The following is a 23,998-nucleotide window of genomic DNA, read 5'->3' on the forward strand; positions in this document are numbered from 1 at the left end:
TTTATGTCTATAGCCGTCAATGGCAGTGAATGAGTTAATCGCGATTAATTAGTTCTAATTAATTAATTAGAGGCATATAGAAGGCTTTGATGCAGCTCCTGACGTGAAGAGGTCACTTAAAGCAATGGTAGTTATTTAAAAAGAAAAGCCGAGTATAAGAGAGCAACCAGGGCCATGTTGCAACAAGCTCTTTTCTCCAGTGTTTTCAACAGGTTTGTGAATAATGATGGAACTTAGCTATATTCTAATGCTAATTGCTACAAAACGGAAACAGATACAAATATACTTTTTTTCCTGATGAAAGAAGAGAGTCTAATCTTTCTTTTGGTGGGTTACATGTTTTTATAGCAATAGAACACAATATTCTGTGGGCCTTGCAAAATCAGTCAAAATCCAGTAAAAAAGCTGGGAGCGAAGGGGCTTGCTTCAGTGGAAATGAGTTAATTTATTAATCGATTCATTTTGACAGCTGTAGTAACATATTTTATGAACACAATAAGCTCACAATAAACGTGATTTTCACGCACGTTCCACAATGCTAAAACATTCGTTATTCACCCGAGTTTTTAATTTGTGCTATTCCATGCACCTGCTGTCCGTCTCTATCACCCATCTCTGTCATAGGAAGTGAAGCGTTTCACATTTCTGACAGCTTGTGTGGAATTTTCTAGGGAGTTAGTAGTCTGAACAGAAAGAACAGCGGCTGCAGAGACAGCAGAACAAGACTGAAACAGCCGATCAAAGTTACCCAATCGCACTTGACAAGTGATACACAACTTTTTTTTTTTGCTGAGCTAGAGTTGCAATATTGTCCCTGCGTTGCGTTCATTTGCAATACCAGTCGTTGTGGGACAATCACATGTCCCACACATGCAGCAGGTGACCCCCTGTTCGTAGAAACGGTTGCTATTTGCATGCGATTAACAACGGCTGCTTGGGGTGTCATCGTTATTTATATGTAAGCCGTGTGTTTGTGTCAGAGGTGGAAGGCAGCAAGTGTTTTCTGATGAGCTGGTCTGTTGGAGCGCAGTTAAATTTGCCGTATTTTTTGTTTTATAAACACGTATTCCAGTGTTGTCACAATACCACAATTCTGACTTTGGCACTATAGCAGTTTCAAGTATCGCCATATGCATACTGAAATGACACGATGGCAAAAACCTTAAACAGTAAATCCGGTCAATCGTGGACTTTTAAATCCTTCGTATTTTTATTAATTCAAAATATTACAGGTCAATGGAGGATATTAATGAAACTATTATACATCCATCATTTTCTATACCTCAATTTAACTCATTCACTGCCATAAAGTCATAAAAAAAAAGATAATTAAAAATTTGAGGCTTCAGGCAGTTCAAACTTTTAATCGTAATTCATCGCATGACTTCACTAATTAACTCACGATTAATCACAAATTTTATATCTGTTCTAAATTTACAATTAATACATTTCTAGGTTTTCATACTCTTGTTAACAAAAGTGGAAAAAATGTTAAACTAATAGAAATAGTTCAAATGAATTTTTGACGTTTATAGCCGTCAATGGCAGTGAATAAAAAAAAAAAAATAAATAAAAGATTATTAAAAATTCAGGGCAAAAATTTATAATTGAAAACAATTGCATGACTTCACTAGTTTACTCACGATTAATCACAAATTTTATACCTGTTCTAAATGTACAATAAAAGTTTTTTCCCCCCCAAAAAAAGTTAAACTAATAGAAATAGTTCAAATTATTTTTTTACGTTTATAACCGTCAATAGCAGTGAATGAGTTAATGAACCTAATGTTTTTTTGGAATGTGGTAGGAACCCGGAGTACAACCACACATGAGCAAACAAACCTCCAATTTCATATATTAAGCCTGTCAAAATTAAAGGTTAACACTGGAGAATTATTTTAATTTCTTAAAGCATTTTTTTTTTTTACTCAATTTTATTTACCGTACTTCCTGTGGCGGGAAGATTGATAGCTTTGAATTGTTTCTATGAGAAGAATATAAGTAAGATGCTTGCAAAGCTGAGTCTGTTTTTATCGTTTTGTTGAACAATTATATTTAACAGGAAAAGCATTGTATTCAGATCAAAAAGTATTTTTAATTCTTAATCTACTTTCTATATGATGATTTTACGTTAATTCCGAGATTTTACGCAATACAGTATCAAGCTTTGTGTGAAATAGTAGAAAAATGCGAATCATCGCGATTAATTACGGAATACTGTGTGATTTAGTCAGTTAAAATAAAATAAAAAATATGAAATAAAAAATAAAATAAAAATATATTTGTCATACCATGATAACGTAAGTATAAAATACAGTCTATTGAACTACCAGCAGCATGTTGTTTACATTAGTCATTTGTTTTCATTTTCAACAATTCCATCACACCGCGGTATTTATATTATCCGTTTGATCAATAACTAACGATGCCACAAGGCTTTGTTTGCAATGACACGTCAGTAAAGGATAAAAGGGCTAATCGTCCCTATAAATTCTTGAGCTGCAGGTAATCGGTTAGAAAAGACACGACAACGGCTGAAAGTATTTGAGGTAAAGAGAAGAAGCTGAAGGATGACGCTGGTATGCGATGACTATTATTTTTTATTTTAGTTATGTAGTTTTAGACCGTGCTGTTATATGGAAATACAAATGTGTTGTTTGGTGAGCATTATACAGTGGTTAGTCCAACTAGTAATTCCAGACGATAGTTCTCTTGTGTCTTTGATTTAAAGTTACCAAGCTAACCTTACCTGTAGCAACAGTTCTGTTAGCGTCTTAGGCGCTACATTGGCAGCTAATTCAACACATCAATACAACGGTCTAAACGACAAAGAATTATATCGTACAGCAGATGTTTTGATATTATCACTTATATACAACGTGAAATTTCTAGGAATTGAATCACTGGGAACCGTTTCACAAAATAACCGATTTTGGGTTCTCTTCCTTAAGCACGCGTGACTAATAAACAGCTTGAATCAAACACATGTAGCATCTTGTTGGAGAACTGTGCTAAAGGACTTCTACTGTAAAATGCGTAGTATCATTTCATGTCTCTTCTCGTACCGGGATACCGGACAACCCTGCGGTGCTCGCTGTGGTGGTATAAATATCATCAGCCATCGTCTAATATGCTCCAATTCCTCATCTAATCCAAAATCATGATTAATTGGTCTCCCACCCCAGGCAGAGTGACAATATTTGCTTTTCTTGAAATCATATCACTCCAGATGAAGCGTTACATCATCATATTGATGGCCAATATCAACGATATAGGTTGCCTTAATGCATAACAATTGCACATATGCACCTTTTAAACGCTGTGATCATTAGCTATACAATATTTACTAGTTGCTAGGTAACCACAGGGATGATTCAATCCTCCCCTTAGGGGAAGGGACATGCCAACGTGATTGAATAATAGCGAGAAGGCCAGCTCAGCTCAGGGTAATAAATTGGTTTGTCGTTAATTCCGAGATGGAGATGTTATGGTCAGACGTTTGCTTTGTTGTGTCACTAAAAGTACTTGAAAACTCAACATACTGGAAAACTCAACATACTGCATGCTTCTACTCCACAACGCTCATCTGCCTTCACGTTTTATAACCATCGTCAAGGGGAGTGCCAAAGGGACCGTCTTGAGACATGGAAGGCTTGAGGTTGACGAGAAACAGAGAAATCCACTCTCAGTTGTTATGTAACCGGCGATAGCCAGGGAATAACGATGTCGGACAAATGTTCATCAATTCTGTTTAAGCGTTTGAATCAATTATCAAAAATATTGTACAGTACTGGAATGACTGTATGAGGTCTGAGGTCACCCTGGGAACAAGGCATGTTTATACACAATGTGCTTCATAATTATCTCATTCACTGCCATTGACGGCGATAGACGTCAAATTTATTTGAACTATTTCTATTAATTTGACATTTTTTCAAACCTTTGTTAACAAAAGTATGAATTTTTTTGGGGGTATTACAACAAATATAAAATGTGTGATTAATCGTGAGTTAACTAGTGAAGTCATGCGATTAATTACGTTGAAAAAATTGTAATCGTCCGACGTCCCTAATTTTTTAATAATCTTTTCTTAAAAAAACAACATTATTAAAAATAAAAAAAAATAAAAAATATTGTTTAAAAAATATATATATAAAAGATTATTAAAAATTAGGGCCATCGGGGGCAAATTTGTAATCGTGATTAATCGCATGACTTCACTAGTTAACTCACTATTAATCACACATTTTATATCTCTAAATGTACAAAAAACTTATATTCTAAAAATTCTAGGTTTTCATACTCTTGTTAACAAAAATGGAAAAAAATGTTAAACTCATAAAAACAGTTCAAATACATTTTTGACGTCTATAGCCATCAATGGCAGTGAATGAGTTAAAAAATAAGAAAATAAATAATATAATATATATTATATATAAAATGTGTGACCTTGAACGAACCCTGATGGGAAATCAACATGCGTTAGCGTTGCAAACTTTCGCCCTCCGTGAGTGGTCAACGTTTGCGCCACGAATGAATGTTGATTTCACATCAGGGTTCGTTCAAGGTTGTAACGGTTCCTAATTGTTCTCTAAACAGCTTTAATGGCTCTCTAAACTGATAACGTTTTTTCTTGTCGTAAATATTGAACATATTCAAAATTTCCTTTGCAACCTTGAACAAAACCTGACCTGAAATCAAGATTTGTTAGCACAGGCTTTAGGTATTTTTAATGTTAGTTACAATAGACATTTTAAAGATTATCCTTCTGACTGAGTTTCCCCCAGGATACTTGCTAATCCTGGTGGTTAGGGACGGACTGGGACAAAAATTCAGGATTTGCTAACGACATGCGCCAAATCGTATTTATCGACAGAGTTGGTGGGGAAACGCTTCATTTCATTTGGAATTAGAGGGTCAAACTGCTGCCACCCAAAAACTTTATACAAGTTAAAATGTAAAGACTATAAATTGTGTAGTTACCTTTAAATTTTTATATTGACTGTAAAAAAAAAATAATTATGGGGAAGTGGAAAAGTGAACTTCTAAGGTCACGTTCACATAATGTCATTTTCCTCTTTCATTATTATCGTCAACTTAGCCATATTGTGCTAAAGGCTCACATCTTTCCCATATCTTAACTCATTCACTGCCATTGACAGCTAAAGACGTAAAAAAAATCATTTTAACTATTTTTATTAAATTTTTTTCCATTTTTGTTAACAAGATATGAAAACCTAGATTTTTTTTGTACATTTAAAACAAATATACAATTTGTGATTAATCATGAATTAAATGGTGAAGTCGTGCGATTCATTACGATTACAAATTTTAATCGCCTGATGCCCCTAATTTTTAATAATCTTTTATATATATATTTTTTAAACAATATTTTTTAATTTTTTTTTATTTTTTCTTGTTTTTTTAAAAGAAAAAAATATTTAAAATTAGGGGCGTCGGGTGATTACAATTTTTAAACGTAATTAATCGAATGACTTCACTAGTCAACAAATTTTATATCTGTTCTAATACCAAAAAAAAATTCTAGGTTTTTCTACTATACTATACTAACAAAAGTGGGGGAAAAATGTTAAACTATAAATAGTTCAAATGAATTTTTGACGTCTATAGCCGTCAATGGCAGTGAATCTTAAGACGGCATACAGTGACAGGCTGTCGAATGTTTGGCAGTGTCCCTCCCGTCTTGCTTTTGGTGAACATGTTGGTTTTCAGGCTGTTGGGATTTCAGTAGGCCCATCTGTGCCTCATACGTCCCTCATACTTTCAAGCGTCGATGAAGTGCTTCACTAGATAGGATGGAGTACTGCAAGCAAGAGGCTAGTCAATTACATGAAATACTAATTCAAAAACATAAAAAACGTTTCACCCAACGTTCCCAACCTTACTCAACGCCCCCCCCCCACCCCCCTCCATGCTTTGAATGTGACATTATGTCTGCACCTTGTCAAAGTCAGGAAGTGGTTTGTGTCTTCTGGGCGAGCAAATAACACGTCGGCATCAGTCAGATTTTCCACGGTTTGAAAAAAAAAGAAGAAAAAAAGCTAACCACTTGACAGTATTTTACTTCATTTGTCATGATCTCATATTGGTGTGATCTCAAAACTGATATAGAAAAACACATTCAGTCATATTTTCCACTGGCTGACATTTCGGTGAGCGCAATGCGGTTTGAGCGCTTGCAAAAGTAAAAATAAATAAATAAACAAATTAGGGCAAAATCTCACTGAAAATGAATCATGAATGACTTGCAAGCATCTGACCGTTTTTTTTTCTTTTTTTCCCACCGTCCATTACATAATTGTAATTCCACATTGAACTAAGTACATCTGTTGTGTCTTATTTAAATCAACAGATCATTTGAGGGAGCACAGTGAGGGAAATACGCAATATTGGCAAGATTTTAGAACATGTTCAAATTTACAACTGGATTAACTGATCAAATCATAGATTTTGCTTAATTGTATGCGTCCTTGATAAAACATTTAGCGTCCTAGAAAATGACGTACGTTAGCGTAATGTTGAGTTTTGCGAACTATAATTCTTGCTGCTCCTGTGACCCAGCATTATATTTCTTTCTTAACTACATGTTGTTAAGTGAATGCTGAATGTACACTTCAGAATAGGACAATGCATTATTATGTGTTCTGTTTAACGTAAGCCTAACAAAACCAGTCATACAGGCACAACTGGGTGAATTTACATAACTGCTCGGCCATGGATCTCGACGCCTTGTTTCAAAATTGCCAAACAATCACCACTACTATTACAGGGTAATTGAAGGCAACTAAATTTATACAAGCGCTTTAATTAGGTGCATTGGTTTGTATTAACTCATTCACTGCCATGAATTCATAAAAAAAAAAAAAAGATTATTAAGAATTAGGGGCAACAGGCGATTAACATTTTTAATTGTAATTAATCGCATGAATTCACTAGTTAACTCACGATTAATCACAAATTCTATATCTGTTCCAAATGTACAATAAAAAAAATCTTTTCATACTCTTGTTAATAAAAGTGGGGATTTTTTTTTTTAACTAATAGAAATAGTTAAAAAGATTTTTTGACGTCTATAGCCGTCAATGGCAATGAATGAATTAAAAAAAAAAAAGTAAACATTATTAAAAATTTGGGGCGTCAGGCGATTAAAATTTGAAATCATAATTAATCGCATGACTTCACTAGTTAACTCACAATAATCACACATTTTATATCTGTTCTTAATGTACAATAAAACATTTCTAGGTTTTCCTATTCTTGTTAACAAAAGTGAAAAAAATAAGGTAAACTAATAGAAATAGTTCAAATGAATTTTTGACGTCTGTAGCTGTCAATGGCAGTGAATGAGTTAAAGAGAAATGACCGGTGATCTATATCTGTTTTTTGAATGGCACATTTGCTGGCTTGGCTTATTTAGCCTAGCCGATTGTCAAATGCTTGTTCATTGCCACCGCTAATTTACACAAGAGCACCCACAACATTATGGTTGCACAATATAATAAAATCTAGTACAGTTCAACATATGTAGCTAAATCGTAAAAGCAAAAACAATCTTTATACAGTGCTGTATCCTTTTCCACCAAACTTTCAAAAATATATGAATCAGTACGACGACCATACCATTGGATGATCAATAAATACTATTTGTGAAAAGCATTTTACTTGTGGGAAAAAGTTGACTTACATAATTGAAGTGGTCTGCTGGAAACCAAAGCTTTGTCACAATGCAGATGTTCAATCTTGGATTTGGATTTATTCCAGATAAGTAAAATAATATGTCATATAGAAGATTTCATCGAATTTATTTGTGGATGCTTTCCAGACTTTAATATTCATGGAATACATCACAATTATTATTTTTGTCTTTTTTTCATATATGCTTGACCTGACATCGACCAGAAAAAAAATGCAAAGCAAGTAAAAGAAGAAGAGCTGGCAATTCAATCTCAATAGGCTTGTGTCAATTTATAAATAAGTGCACAGTGCACTAATAATAGCAGCAGTAATAAATGCCCTGCATTGTTTCGGGTTGCAGCTGAGGATAAAACGAGAGCTCCGTATATTTAGGGTTAAAGCCAGAAAGTCCCACCCAGCATGCGGTCTTTCATATTTCACTATGAATTCAACCCAACGGGCTTTTGCTTAATGACCTGTCTACCAAAGACATCAACATTGTTACCGTAACCCTTTAGTTGCTTTCGTATCACTAACAGGTCTCTTAAATTGTATTATTTGGTTCTATCAGTCACATAGCATAGATGCCTTATACCCATAAACAGTTTTTTTTTATGGTATTGCTTCCGTTGTGACTGCTTTTCTCGCTGCAAAAGAGTCGTTTGAAAAAAGTAGGGCATAAGGATAAGAAATGAAAAGTGGGAATAAGCAATACCAAGCTTTCCTAAAATCGAATCATGTGTTGTTTATTCTCTCAAGCCACATTCCTTTCACATCACTATGTTTGAAAAGTAGATCAAGAAAACCATAAAACTACCAGATGTCAGCGAAGACAAATATGAATTAATATTTCATAATGCGTATTAGCTCCCGCAAAGGCGCACCACAGGACTATAGAAAACAGCTTTTCAGTCAGTAGCATATCCGTTAAAAAAAAAAAAAAAGTTGAGATAAGTTTGAGTTAAATAATTACATTACAGCAATTATTTTGCCATACCGCATAGCTCATGCAATGCAAAAGATATTAGCACATTAGCATGAACAAAGCGCTGTGACCAAACGGCTGTATGAAACCTTATACTGTGTGTCGTTTTTATGTGTGCTGTTAAATGATGCCTGAAGCAAAACTGTTTCAGGGTGGCCACCTTGAATTTGTATCAAAACAATTACGGTACTAAGAGCAACTGCTAATGGCAATAGTTGACAGGCACTTACATGAGGAAGTTTACAGTCACTATTAATAACTAACGTCATGAATATAGGTCAGTATACGCACTAAGGGGAACAAGTATTTAATTTTTGGTTGCACGTGCTTAAAATGTGGTGAACTGATGCAATTTTCCCCAAAAAATAATCGAATTATATGTTAGTCTAATACATTTTAATCACATGCAACTGATGCATTTTTTCGAATTAAATAAATCTGAAGTTTTTTTCCCCCAATACTAGTGCATCTCGATAAATTCGAATATGGTGGAAATTTTCATTTATTTTAGTAGTTCAATTCCAATAATTACCAGATGCAGTTGAAATGATTTTAATAGAAATATATATAATGCTTCAAAGTAATACATAGTAAGATGTATTTCTTTTTATTTGAACTACTTAAAAATGTACTTGATACTTGATATTCTCATGTACAGTATTTTGGTAGACCTTTATGTTATTAAAGATGACTTGAGTAGTTTTACATTTTCTAGTACTTTGCTCATCAATTTTATATTTTTTGGGGGGTACATCTGCGTTAAATCACACGATATTTACACTCACTATATGATATTGTTCTAAAAACAAACAGCGTAATAGGAAGAAAAGTAACAGATTTTATATAGTTATACAATTTTGGTTTAGTTTTAAATATAACACTTAAACTATAAATACATTTAATTTATACTGTGGAAAAAGTTATTGAATCATTTTCACGCCTACACAAGGGGACCGATAATATTCAAATACATTTAAGGCCCTATGGAAACTTAACATTTCGAAACTTCCTTTTTGACGAGCATCACATGAACGCACCTCCGCCTCTGTTTCCACATTGCCAAGCAGCACGTGAAAGCACCGCATCATCTTCCTGGTTTCTCAGCGTGATTGCTGATTGGCTCCCCGTGACATCATCGCTACGCTTACATGCGGCTGAAGGCGGTTTGAAGCCGCGGTTTTAAAGCGACAGACACGCCCATCAGTCCCCCCCTCCCCCTGGCTCGGAACCAGACGTCCCAACTAAAATCCCTCCCACTGCAGGGCGGGACCTCATGTACCCAAAAGATGCATTTAATATTAATGAAGTCGCGAATTGGCTCCGACTCGCGTCAGTCCTGCTGTGCGACTACGGGAGGCTGGCGGACTTCCTTCAACATTATTTCTCGGTAACGGGGTAAAAGTAGCCCCCAAAAAAATGTTGCCGAGCCACTGCGCGGGCACTGGGTGAATGGAGGCAGCCCTGCCATCGAGCGGAGATTGTGAATTACTGAGCCAAAGACAGCAAAACACACACCGGTAAGCAGAAATTCAACGCAAGTTTGGCAATTACAAGTTGATGGAATGAAGACGGTACCGGGGGGGATTTCACGTCTTACTATAATTAATGATGCCAACTACGTGCAACCATTAGTGATATTTTGTGACGTTAACATGTTTCTTATAGACTTTATAATGTCAGCATTGCGGATACTTGATTTTATGTTTTGAATTTATTGTAGTGGACGATGCTTACAAGCTCATCTCACGTTATATTCAAAGCACGTCCTCATGCCGAGTTTCTTGAATGAATTTGCCCATGAATGATTTCTCCGCGTTGGAGGATGACCACGGCAGGCAGAGTGTATGTGTATGCAAGCATGCATGGCGGTGCTCCTTACATAACATTCCAGGATGACATGCCCTTAAAAACGCACGTATTTGGAAGGAATTTAACGTCCATCTTTACAAACTGCAGTGTTGCAGTATTTTTTTTGGGGGGGGGGGTGTTATCTAAGATGTGACAGAATTGGCCACATTAAAAAGAACAGAGATGGATTCAAATTGAATTAGCTTGAAGTGTTTGTTTTTGTGATTAGTTTGGGTGTTGCCACTGATTCGCAGTCTGCCTTGGAAATCTTTTCAGAGCGGCGTGTTGAGTTCTCCGTAGACGTCCAGCCCTCGGCCTCCCCATGCCTCCATCTCCCCTCGACGACAGAATTGTGGTGGCGCTGCCAAGGCCGATCCGACCTCAGGAACTCCGACTGCGACTGGACACCAGCTACCTGGACTCCATCGCCTCCACCAGCAGCGACGATACGGTCATCGGCGCCACCGTGGTGAAGATCCGGGCGACGGCCAATCTTGTGACGTATATGCCCTCATCCAAAGGTTCCACGCGCACCTTGTCGTGTGGATGCAGCAGTGCCAGCTGCTGCTCGGTGACCACCTATGAGAAGGACAGCCCCAGCCTGAACCACAGTCAGGTGAGCGCCAGCAGCCCCAACCTCAGCTATGCCGGCAACCACGAAGCGTTAAGCGCCTGCAGCCTCGCCCCGGGCGCCACTGTGAGGGTCATCCACCCCAATGAGCTGGCCAAGCGGATGACCTGCTGCCCCATGGGTCACCCCGTCGGGCCCGTGCCGGTCATCATCGACTGCCGGGCCTTCACCGAGTACAACAAGAGCCACGTCCGGGGGGCGGTGCACATCAACTGCTCGGACAAGATCAGCCGGCGGAGGCTGCAGCAGGGAAAGATCACCGTGCTGGACCTCATCTCCTGCCGGGAGGGCAGGGACTCATTTAAGGGCATCTTCTCCAAAGAAATCGTGGTCTACGACGACAGCACCGCCGACCCCGGCAGGCTGGCGCCCTCGCAGCCTCTCCACGTGGTCCTGGAGTCGCTGAGGAGGGAAGGCAAAGACCCCATCATTCTCAAAGGTGAGTCAACCTGGCAAATACAAACGCATGATAGGCTGGGGGGGATGGAAAGGAGGGGGCCGTGGGGGGGGGGTGCTTTCCAGCATATTAAGGGATAGAAAGTGCAATTTCATGGGCTTTAGTTTGACTCTGGAGGCACTAAATCATTCTCGACGTCTGAGAGCAATGAGCGGTGTAGCGGCGCTCGGAGCTTTAGCGCCAATATAAAGCGAGATGAAGCCGTGAGAGGTTGCGTAATAGTGTGCCGTGTTTGTGCAAAGCCTGTTAAACTCTGACCTTTATTGTTCTGATCAGCTGACCTGGCCTGTAGGCAAATTGCTTGTTTAATCGTGTGAAACGGCGCGGCGTAAAAATGGCTTCACGTGCACGTTTACTCGCGTTGACATAAACACAGAGTGCTACGCAGGATGGGAGAAGCAGCTGTTACGGCAGTATGTTGATTGGCTGCCATGTTTTACACCAGGGGTGCTCAAGTCCAGCCTGTTTTCCATGTTTCCCTCCTGCAGCACAGCTGAATCTAATGATCAGCTAATCGGCAAGCTTTGCAGAAGCGTGATGACGATCCTGATCATGAATCAGGTGTGCTAGATGACGATCCTGATCGTGAATCAGGTGTGCTAGTGGAGAGAAACATGGAGAACAGGCTGGATGGGGGCTCTCGAGGACCGAACTTGAGCCACCCCTGATTTACACCATTGCTGTGTGTGTGTGGTCCGAAGCGGCATGTTGTTTCTGGATCAAGGCTGTGTGAGTGATCTTTGCATGTCTGCTAGTCACGGCCTCATTTTGGGAATGCTGACGATTGAACGTTTATGCTAAGGCTGCCAAGCAAAATTGTTATTCAATACAACAGGGCTCACCAACATGGGGCCCACGCGTGCAAGGTGGCCCCTAAGTAGTATCCTGTGGAGCTGTTGTAAAAGAAAAAAAGAAAAAGAAAGGGTCACAAGTTATTGGACATTGTGATTTCCTAGGAATGTTGTCGGCGTGAGTCTGTTTACTCAAGTGGCCCTGAAGTGCAATACGCAACAATTAAGTAAACACAACAGAAAAATCGGTAAAACAAAGAACAGCAAAAAGGATAACTTTTTTTTTTTTAACCAGCGAGTTGCTGCTGTCAATCACAGCCAGACCACGCCTAACCCTCTTCCCATTCGCTACCCAACGGTCCTCCAGGCAACACCCGCTTTGAGCGCCGATTTCAAATATTTGTCAGGGGTGGAGCAAGAGTCTGACTTCCTGTTGAGTTATCTTTTAAAAAGACAAAATAATCACAACAGCAAATAAACAAAAAAAATAGCAAAGGCAATTAAAAACAGAAACAAAAAAGATCATCGCTAATTGTTTTGGATTTTCTATTGTGATTAGTTTTTTTGTTTTTCATTTGTTGTTTTAATTAATTTTATTATTATTGTCATTTTTGTGTTTAATTTGCTGTTGTTTAATTTTTTTGTTTTGATTTTCTGTTGCGATTAGTTTTTGTTAATTTGCTGTTTTGTTTTTGTGTGTTTTAATGTGTTTTATTTTTTGTGTTTGGGTTTCTGATTTTATGTTGCAATTAGTTAAAAAAAAAAGTATTCGTTTTTTTGTTTTACCTGCTGTTGCGATTACTTTTTGTCTTCTGTTGTGCTTAATTCATTGTTTTTGTGCGTTTTCATTTGCTGTTGTGTTTTGTTGGTTATAATTGGATAAGAGGTATATAAAAAAAAAAAGATGGACAGTAAATAGATTCACTAATTGTCAAAAATTTGCCAAAAACGTAAAGTTACAAAAAAAATTGGATAGGGATGGAAGAGTACTAATACCTGGTATCGGCTGATACCCGGCCTTATTTCACAGTATTGATACTCGTGACGGCTCTTTTGGCTGTTTTGTGATCAGGAATAGAAAATTGCCAATTCATGTAAATTAAATTAAAAAAAAAAAAAAGAAGAAGCTATATTGTGATAAATGTCATTTTGGGGTGTGGGTGGGGTTATGTATCAAAAGTACTTACGGTCTTGGTGACTCCTGGAGGGTTGAGAGTAATAATTTGTATTTATTTATTTATTTATTTATTATGCGATCTGGCTCTGGAATTGCAACGTTTGATGAATCCGAAGCACCTCCATCTTTAGTGCAGCAAACCACATGATTGCGTGTCTTGCGGCAATGGCTGCCTGACATTTTCATCTCATGAACTATTTGCACATGCCTCCATCTCATTATTTTTTCACAGGCATGCAAATGTTCTGTACGGCTACACTGGCACTGCTTTCAATGGCTACACTGGAGGCAACGAAATGATATCCTGGTTGACCGCTTTTTGACCCCGCCTTCAACTAATCAACTATTCTCTATCTTAAGACCCGACGCGGGACGTAGGACACTCGGCTGCCTCCGTTTACCACGTTTTCTCTCAGGCCACAGAAGCTTCGCTCATCATTCGCGATGAGATTCACACGAGGCTAAAATTAACCAGGAATGTCGGGTTTTATGAAATGTTTAAAATATTTGCTGTGGATTGATGCGTTGCCCGCGCTTCAAAAATGAAATGCATCAGACTTGCGTGTTCTCTTCTGCCCATGCCAGGATGTGAGTGGATGCAGTTTTGACCTCCAATTTAATGCTAATGCTAAGCAAACAACGGCTAACTCGCAAGCTTTTTAGTGTACTGAAACCTTGTAAACATACAGTATGTTGACATTATTTTATTTTATTTTATTTGACATTGCTTCAATTCAAACATGGGAGTTTTTAGTCTGGCATGGTCAAGCCTCCTTAAGCATGCTCAAACGACCAATCATGGCTCAGCTTGCGAACGTCACATGATCAAACGCAGAACACACGTGAGCCGTGATTGGTTGTTACCTGTTTCCTGAGCACCTGTGATGTCATTTTCAGAATGTGGCAAAATGTGTTTATAAAGGTATTCATTGTAAATTAAAAAAAATGTTAATTATAAACGGAATATGAACTGAAAATGGCTAAATGAGTCAAGTATCTCTTTATGAAAGCAGGTCTAAGTTGTGGCGTGAGTATTTTGCGTGATTTTGGTGGATTCACTCGAGGTGCAGGCAGGCGGGTTCTGAGCTCTGCGGACGTGTGTGGCATTGTATTTCATTCATAAATATGACAACGGTGCATCAAACCCTCTAAATTAGGGGTGCTTAATATGTCCGTCGCGAAGGTAGTATCGATAGATCATATGACATAAAAAAGATGTCAGCCTATCATTCAAATGACCCAACAACTCTATGCCTGGCCTGAACTCTCCACTTTCAAAAAATAACTCAAAACCCATCTGTTTATAGTCACTTTTAATGTCTAAAGTTTAGTATTATGAATGATTAATTTTGTAGTGATTTTATGTTTTGGGCTTTTTTAAGCTTTTTTTGTACTGATTTTATCCTTGTTTTTGTTTTGTTTTTACTTTCTGTGAAGCTATACAAAATAAATTTATTATTATTATAAGCATTCAAAAAAGTGCTGAGCTGTATCACCCGCCCTGAATTTTAGCTCATTGGTAGTGCTCTGCGCTCACAAACTGGAGACATGATTGCCATGCAAGTTCAATCCCCAAGCGGAACAAAAATTAATGAAAAAAATAATAAATAAATAAATAAATAAAAACATAGAGACTGTGCACCTCACACGTGCTGAAATTACAGGGAGACCGGGAAACAAGTCGACTGTGTTCACTCCCACAGCGGCGCTAATAACAAATTTCAGCGCGCATCTAGGAAAGTACCAAAAGACAAAAAATTCAAATTGGACTCACAATTATTGATGTTGTGGTCAATCTATTGCAATAGCATTGCATATTTTGCAGTTGACGTATGATATACGACGACAATAAAGTCACTCCTCACCCGCCCAAGCACCAAAAGGGGAAGCTGCAAGGCTGTGCCATGACCTCACATTAAATCATACATCAACTATTGCTCTGTGAACAATATGTGCACTGACTGAGCGTGCATGTGTGTGTCTATTTCCACACTACTCAACGGTATTACGGGTGACAGGTGCTAACCGGTTATATAGAGGTCAAAAGTTCAGTTAGCGGCATCATAAAAATGGAGCCTCTATTAGCTATTGTAAAGTTTCCCCTCTTAAAATATGCTTTAAGTAAACAAAAGCTCCACAGAGATTATGTCGTAATATGTTTAAAAAAAAAATCCACATTTTCATTCGAACCCTTTTGTTTACAGGAGGCCTTAGCTGCTTCAGGCAGAGCCACGAGAACCTGTGCGAACACTCGCTGCATCTCCACGAAGGCCCGGAATCGGGCGCGGCCGCCGGCCTCTCGGGGGCGCTACCTCACACCCTGCCCTCCACTCCGGACATCGAGAACGCCGACCTGACGCCCGTGCTGCCCTTCCTCTACCTGGGCAACGAGCGCGACGCTCAGGACATCAACTTGCTGCAACACTTGAACGTCGGCTACGTCCTCAACGTCACCACCCACCTGCCGCTTTTCCACTATGACACGGGCCTGTTTGTCTACAAGCGCCTGCCCGCCACCGACAGCAACAAGCAGAACCTTCGCCAGTACTTCGAGGAGGCATTTGAATTTATTGGTAGGAACGCAGATATATTTTGATATATATTCGAATATAAATAAATCACCTGTCAAAATGTCACATTTTGGTGAAAATTTGGATGAAGGCGCAGACGTTTACCTTAAGTCAGCTGGGATAAGCTCCAACTCGCCCGTGACCTTACTGAGGACAAGTCCAATAGTAAATGGATGAATTTTCTTTGTATTTCTAATTTTTACATTTTGGAGTGCATGTTTGTTTTTGATAAAAAAGCCACCATTATTAGCGCTTTTACAATTAGGAAAAAAATGGGCAGATTTTTTTGTTTTGTTTTGCTGATCCCCCTTCCCCCATTTTTGTTTCAAATTGACACGTTAAAACTTTTAGATTTTTTTTCCTTTTTTTACAATTATTTTTATTTTTACAATTTGTTGATTACTTTCTGATTGACAACTTTTTTGCAGATTTTTTTTTTGCTCTGTTGATGTTTTTTTTCTTCTTCAGATTTTTCTCTGTTGATATTAAGGCCCAACTGATTGACCAATATTCACTCTTTTACAATCTGAAAAAATTATCATTTCATTTTTTATTTTTGCTATCACCCCACTCCTTTTATTTTATTTTATTTTGCTAATTTCTTTTTTTCTTTAAAATTGAAACTTGTCGATTATTTGAGTTTTTTATTTATTTATTTGAGGTGAAGGCCTGACCTAATAATCAATATTATTTCTTTTAAAATCAGGAAAATAATGGCCAATTTTTGTCTTCTTTTTGCCCCATTTATGTATTTATTTATTTTACAAATGAAAACATTACAACTTTTAGAATTTTGGCTGCTTTTAATCCTTTCTAATTATTATTATTTTTTTAACACATTACAACTTGTTGATTATTTAATGATTTAAAAAATTTTTTTTTTACAGATTAATGTATGCAATATTGGACAAAGACAGTCCTATTCAAATAGACGTATTTACAACAAAATAGTGGAATTTATAAGTTAATCTATCAAACTCAAGGTCCGGGGGCCAGATCGGGCCTACCACATGCTTATATATGGCCCGCGAAAGCAAATAATTTGTGTCGAATTCCGTGATCCTTGCTAAAATGTGTACCAAAATTTCAAATTGTCATGAGTAATAAGTGATAAGGTTAACATTTTTGCATTAATTTTTTTGTGTCAGTTTTTTAAATTTTATTTTTTACAGTAACTTGAACCAACCGCTCAGGCACTGATTTCATCATGCTTGTGTTTCAGAGGAAGCACACCAAGCCGGTATGGGCCTTCTGATCCACTGCCAGGCCGGCGTGTCCCGCTCCGCCACCATCGTCATCGCCTACTTGATGAAGCACACCTGGATGACCATGACGGACGCCTACAAGTTCGTCAAAACCAGGAGGCCCATCATCTCCCCCAACCTCAACTTCATGGGCCAGCTGCTGGAGTTCGAGGAAGACCTCAACAACGGAATCACGCCGCGGATCCTCACGCCAAAGCTCACGGGTGTGGAGACCATCGTCTGAAGCGCTTCTTTCACTCATTGAGCGCGGAATGTGAGTAAGACACTATATATTTTTTTCCTCCAATAAACCCCCCACCCCTCCCACCCCCGCGTCCTTGCTCGTCTCGGACTCTGCGCAGTGCCAAAGCTGTGGGTCAGCAAAGCTGTGGGTCAGAACTGATGAGAAATGCCAAAATAACCCGACTGTTTGAACCTGGCCGGCGTCCCGGAGGAGAGCGCGAGTTGAGATGTTGAGAGACAGAGGGAGAGCGAATGTGCTCGCTTGGAAGAGTTCCATGCGGGACTGCGGAGGAGCAAGCGTGAGACAGGAGAAGTTCACACTTCGCACTGTGACACACATGTTGGCGGGGCTGGCCATTCGTGTTGCCAGTCACACAAAAAATAAACAGTTGAAGACATGTCTGGTGTGTTAATGTTCTATTTTTATACAGCGGTGACCATTACAAGCCCACTATGGCTTACTGTGCAATAATTTCTGAATGGAATGCAACTTTGATCTTCTGTGTATATATTGGAAACATTTCCAGCTCTTTGCTGAATTTTGGTGTCATGTCATTCATACCGTTTGCTACAGTGCATTTATGTTTTTGGTACAATACTTATTAGGGATGGGTCCTCAATTTGCAGCCAGGTGTGTTCTACATTTTTCATCATTTTTAATCAATGCAAGATTAAGAACCATAAAAATCCCATGAATAACACGCACTTATGTATAATATGCACCCCCACCCCCCATAAAACCCCCACCGCCCTACTTTTTTCAGACCAATACCAGTACAAGTACTCAACTTCAGAGTAGTCACCGATACCAAGTACTGATACCAGCAGTACTTTTGATATATACAATTTTCTGAAGAATAAAAAGACCAATCATTTTAAAGAAAGACGTACATATCCCAATATGGTATTTTTCCTTAAAATGGCATTAAATTAATGGCAATTTTATATTCTTGTAATTTCTCATTTCCCGTACGAGGACTCAACTCTTGAAGTCACCGATACCGATACCAAGTACTGATACTGCTAGTACTGATACCACTAGTACTTTTGATTTATAACACCCCGCCCCCCCCAAAAAACAAAACAAAACAATGACATATATTTTTAAAGAAGGAAATATATAAAGAATAGAGCCAATACTGATATCAGCCGCCATCGCAAGTATCGATATCTTGAAGTACTGTTATCGATATCAACCCATCCCTACTTTTAATTGTCCAACTGTTTTTAAATGTTATATTTAATTACAGTACATGAAGCATATTGAGTTACATCGTGTATCACATTTTTTTTTTTTTTACAACACCCTAGGTACCGTCTATGTACCGGTATACATCTAAATGAGGAAAAATTATGTTTCTTATTAATTATTGTTATTCACTTAATTTTGCAGTAATTCAACCAAATTATTGAAATGAGTATTAATCCATTATCATGCCCATCCCTAATAGTTATAGGAACGTGTTTTCTAGCAGTGGTTCTCAACTGTTGTCACCCTGGCACCTGCATTGTTGATAAATCGGGACTCCCTTATAGAGATAAAGAAATGTTATTGTTTGAAAATAGCCACTGATAATGTAAAATGCTGTTTCAAATGAGTTTAGCCTCCAGTCAAAAGCATATCGCTAGCCATGATGTTATCTACAGTAGCTAGCTAGCTAGCTAGCTAGAGGCTAAGAGCACATGGCACACTTAGTCCGATCTCCGTACGGAAAAATACAAATACAGCAGTACCTTGAATTTAAAGGTTGAGTTTTCAGAGTTCTACTTGTTATTTTAATTTGTTGCTAGACTTATATTTTAACATAAGAGCACTTGTTAAGTCAAGGTACTTTTTTTTTTTATTACTAGCGATCTGTGACCATGTTTGGTTCCCGGACCACCAGTTGAGAATCACTTTTGCATATTTTGCCAAATTCAACAGAACCACATGCACATTTATGAAAAAAAATAGGTTTAGAACCCCACCCCCTAAAAAGTATTTTTCTTAGCAAACACCGGATCGCCACGGCAACAGCGTACACTGAACACGACATAAACTGAACATAAAACAGGGCTACTGGTGATATTTTAATGTAACAGAATAGATGAATTTCGCTGCCTGCTTTTCTCATCTCTTTTTTTTCTCCTCTTCATCATTATGCGAGCTGTATTGTTATTTGTCCTGACTGAGTGCGTGGCTATCCTTTCCAAAATATCTTTTAACCGCTGTCATATGATGAGCTATGGTAATACATGGTAGCAGAGGTGAGGCGCCCACCTCAAATGAACGCACCCTTCCCCCGCCAACTGCGGCGTGACCTTTCAACCCTTGACACTAAGCTACAGCCGAGCGAGCATTTCTGCCTCGCGTAGGCAAAGTGTCGCTTTCACGCGCTGTTTCTAGTGCCTCGTTCAATGCCTTAACTCTCGCCTCACCACCGGGCCTGCGCGCGGCAACGTTGCTTGCAGAAGATGATGTGGATTATAAATTTATTTCTATGCAGATTACGAAAATGAGAATCTGACTTTGTCGAAAAAAGTAGTGCAGTGTAATTGGAAGAAAAGTGATATTTCAGCAGTTGAGCAATTTTATTTTTAAGGTATGAAAATAAAAACCACTTTTACCTCAAATTATGAGGAGACATTTTGTGGCAAAGTGACATTTTTAGCAGCTATCTGCCATTGTTTGGAGATTTTGCTGCTGGAGTCACATTCTTTTTGCCATTTCATGTAAAATTATTTTAATTAACATTTATCATTTTAAGTTTAAATAAATATTTTAATTTTTCCTCCCCCCTCCGTTATTATCTCATTCACTGACATAAATTAATTTGAACTATTTCTATTAGTTAAAAAAAAGAAATTCCCCACTTTTGTTAACAAGAGTATGAAAACCTAGACATTTTTTTATTATACATTTAGAACAGATATAACATTTGTGATTCGTGAGTTAATTAGTGAAGTCCTGCAATTAATTACAATTAAACATTTTAATCGCCTGATGCCTCTAATTTTTAAAAATATTTTCTTTTAAAAAATTAACTAGTGAAGTCATGCGATTAATTACAATAAAAAAATGTAAGCCCATAATTTTTAATAATCTTTTCTTTTTTTATATTTTCTTTTTTTAAATAAATAAAAATTAACTAGTGAAGTCATGCAATTAATTACAATTGAAAGAAATTTTATTATATATATATATATATATAGAATTTTATTAATCTTTTTTAAAAATCTTTTCTTTAAAAAAGGAAAAATTAACTAGTGAAGTCATGCGATTACAATTACAAATTTTAATCGCCTGACGCTCCTAATTTTTAATAATATTTTTTTCTTAAACACCCCCAAAAAAAGATTATTAAAAAATAGGGGCGTCAGGCAATTAAAATTTGTAATCGTAATTAATCGCATGACTTAACTAGTTAACTCACGATTAATCAAAAATTTTATATCTGTTCTAAATATACAATAAAAAAGTGTTAATAGGTTTTCATACTCTTGTTAACAAAAGTGGGAAAAAAAATGTTAAACTAATAGAAATAGTTCAAATGATTTTTTGACGTCTATAGCCGTCAATGGCAGTGAATGAGTTAATGTAACAAATTAAATTGGAGGCAATTAAATTCAAAGAGAGTTGACTCATTTACTCAACTCTACAAGCAGCCAATCATTGTGCCCTGCTTAAATGTCCCATTAAAGAACAAAAGCCATCATTAGCGCTTATTGAAACCTTGACTTTTTGCCTAGTTGCAGTTAACCCCCGGTTACTCATAACCTGGTCAAATTCTGAGTTAGTGACTTTGGCTGGAAATGACAACAAAGTGGCAAAAGACTACGATGATGAGAGTTACTGCTTATGTAAAAAAATAAAAAATACACACCAAAAAAACTGCATATGTCTTTATGACTTATTTAGTCTTTTTTACATTTACCTTTACTAGTTCCAGCCGAAACTAGTAAAGGTAAATAAATACAAACCTTATTTTCTTAAAAAAAGAAAAGAAAAAGACTGCATTAACTAGAAAACAAGATGAACGTCTTTAACCACTTTTGACAGTATTTTATCATTTCCAGGCAGAAGAACAAATACAACTTGGCCAACTCAAAAATGTGACCAGAATGAATCATTTTGAGCTTAACTGTAAGTAACTCTGAGTCATGGTAAGATTAAAAAAAGATCAACCGAAAATTCAACTTTATGCTAAATAGTTAAAAAATAATAATAGGCCCACTCACAATGTTTACCCTCAGCCTACTGCATCTAAATTTTCACACTCATTGAGTCATTGTGCATCAGCTTTTACTTAACTTCCCTGGTTGGGTCATTACTGGAGATGATGATGATGATGATGATGATGGAATAGACTTTAAAAGAAGAATACTGAACACACTTGACATTCTTGTTCATGTGCTTCGGATTTTATTTGCATGGAAAATGATGCATAAATAAAGCGCAGGGTTGTACAGTGCTTAAAAAATTTATTAGAACAGCTGTCACTAAAAATAGGTAACGGATAACATCACGAATGTGGATTTATTTTTATTTTTATTCCAGTTGACCGTTTTGAATAGGAAGAGGAATTTTATACCAAGATGTGATTTGGCTGAGCGGTCAGAAATTTAGGGTCTGATACATTTGGCGAGCGCTGTATGTGACTCAACGTGTAAATGTATTGAAAGAAGTTCCATATTTTCCTGGTGAAAATCCATGCTATGCAAATGAAAACGTTGCAGGTTGTTTCTACAAACGAGTCGTCGTTTTGAAGCGATGTCGCTGCAACTCTTTGGCGCATGAATGAGAGTTTGCAATCAGCTTGGGTGATGAATTTTTATTTTTTTCTCTCTCTCTCTCCAATTCAAGTGTGCTGACGTGCTCACATGTGTCATCGTGTCTGTCAACTGGTGCTGTGTAACTTGTAACCATTTAGCACGTTTGTAGCTTCTGCATTTATCTTCAGCGATTAGCCTCGGGCAAAAAACAACAACAACAACAACAAAAAATGCCACCTGAGCCAATGTTATTTACGAATAATGTTTTTGTTTAGCGACACATGGCTTTTTTTTTTTTTTTGGTATGCACTGATCTATAAGACAAATGTAAACAGTGTAGTGTTCAATGACGCATGCCATTGGCTCCTGGTGTGTGAAGGACTTTTGGAGTCCATCTGGTGCTGTCTTTATCCCACAGTGCTTTTCATTCTTTTTTTATTATTGTGGTGTCCATAGCTTGAATTTTCTCTTCCTGCATCACAAAATATGATCGAGTCTCTGCTTTGGGCTCAGAGGCTCCATTAGAATGATTCATAATTCTGTATATTTTTCTTTCTGTCTCTTATTAACTCAAGAATACAGTATACAGTACAATATGTGAATATATATCTATTTTCTTTGTATGTGTACATTATGACTATTTTTGCACTGACCTATGGACAGATGGATTTATTTTTCTCCACAAAGGGTGCTATTATATCGGAGGCCTTCTCCCTCACCTTTTTTTTTTTTTGCATGACTTGCTCTAAATTCTTCAACTTGTCTGTCAACCGTCTACTTCGACCACTGCTACTCCTCCAACAGTTACCACTGAAGCACTGTAATTTTGTAATCTCTACTTGTGAGCTTTGAAAATAAACAGGGAGGCTTCGAGTTTGGTGTATCGTTTTTTGGGTTCCTATTTTCCGATTTTATTTGTTTGTATTTGTATATATAGGGAATAATGAAAAAAGTTGTTCAATATGTTGGTCTATGAATCGTTTATCTTGCAGTATATATAATCTAGGGATGTTTGATACCACTTTTTTTTTTCAGAAGTCACTGATACTGATATCAAGTACTGATACCATTGGTACTTTTGAAACATGGAATTTCCCCCCCAAAAAATATGATAATTTTAAAGCGAGACCTATATATCCCAATATAGCATTTTCCTTAAAATTGCATAATATTAATGGCAATTTTCTATTCTTCTCTTTTCTAGTCCCTGTCGCAGGTACCAACACCACTAGTAATTCTGAAAAAAATAATCACAGATAATTTTAAAGAAAGACCCTAACAATTTTAGGAAATTAACTCATTCACTGCCATTGACGGCTATAGACGTCAAAAATTCATTTGAACTATTTCCATTGACGGCTATAGACGTCAACAATTTATTTGAACTATTTCCATTAGTTTCCCATCTTTTCCCACTTTTTTTTTTAACAAGAGTATGAAAACCTAGAGAAAAAATATTGTATATTTAGAACAGATATCAAGTTTGTGATTAATCGTGAGTTAACTCGTGAAGTCATGTGATTGATTACAATTAAAAATTTGAATCGCCCGATGCCCCTAATTAAAAAGAAAATAAAAGATTATAAAAAATTAGGGGCATCAGAC

The 23,998-nt window shown here is 37.3% G+C and overlaps 1 protein-coding gene across 2 annotated transcripts; it reads left to right on the forward strand.

The window, feature by feature from the left end:
* Positions 1 to 10,850: 10,850 nt before the first annotated feature.
* On the forward strand, positions 10,851 to 23,266 carry dusp10 (dual specificity phosphatase 10). Of its 2 annotated transcripts, XM_086061470.1 has the most exons (4): positions 10,851 to 11,598; positions 15,789 to 16,157; positions 17,377 to 17,622; positions 17,761 to 23,266. In XM_086061470.1, the coding sequence occupies exons 1-4, from the start codon at positions 10,851 to 10,853 to the stop codon at positions 17,799 to 17,801; spliced, it is 1,404 nt and encodes a 467-aa protein (XP_085917596.1). In that variant the 3' UTR covers positions 17,802 to 23,266. The 2 variants fall into 2 exon arrangements, with proteins under 2 accessions (XP_085917596.1, XP_085917597.1); XM_086061471.1 differs by having other exon boundaries at positions 17,377 to 23,266.
* The last annotated feature ends 732 nt before the right edge of the window (positions 23,267 to 23,998 follow it).

This window comes from Leptonotus elevatus, chromosome 18 (assembly GCF_054856555.1).
Source record: "Leptonotus elevatus isolate MCC_2025b chromosome 18, RoL_Lele_1.0, whole genome shotgun sequence".
NCBI classification, from domain to species: Eukaryota; Metazoa; Chordata; class Actinopteri; order Syngnathiformes; family Syngnathidae; genus Leptonotus; species Leptonotus elevatus.

Coding starts and splice junctions, on each gene's coding strand:
- dusp10 (XM_086061470.1), top strand. CDS start 10,851: ATGCCTCCATCTCCCCTCGACGACAGAATTGTGGTGGCGCTGCCAAGG. Junction 16,158..17,376: donor GGAGGCATTTGAATTTATTG/GTAGGAACGCAG, acceptor CTTGTGTTTCAG/AGGAAGCACACCAAGCCGGT. Junction 17,623..17,760: donor CCTCACGCCAAAGCTCACGG/GTGTGGAGACCA, acceptor GACTCTGCGCAG/TGCCAAAGCTGTGGGTCAGC.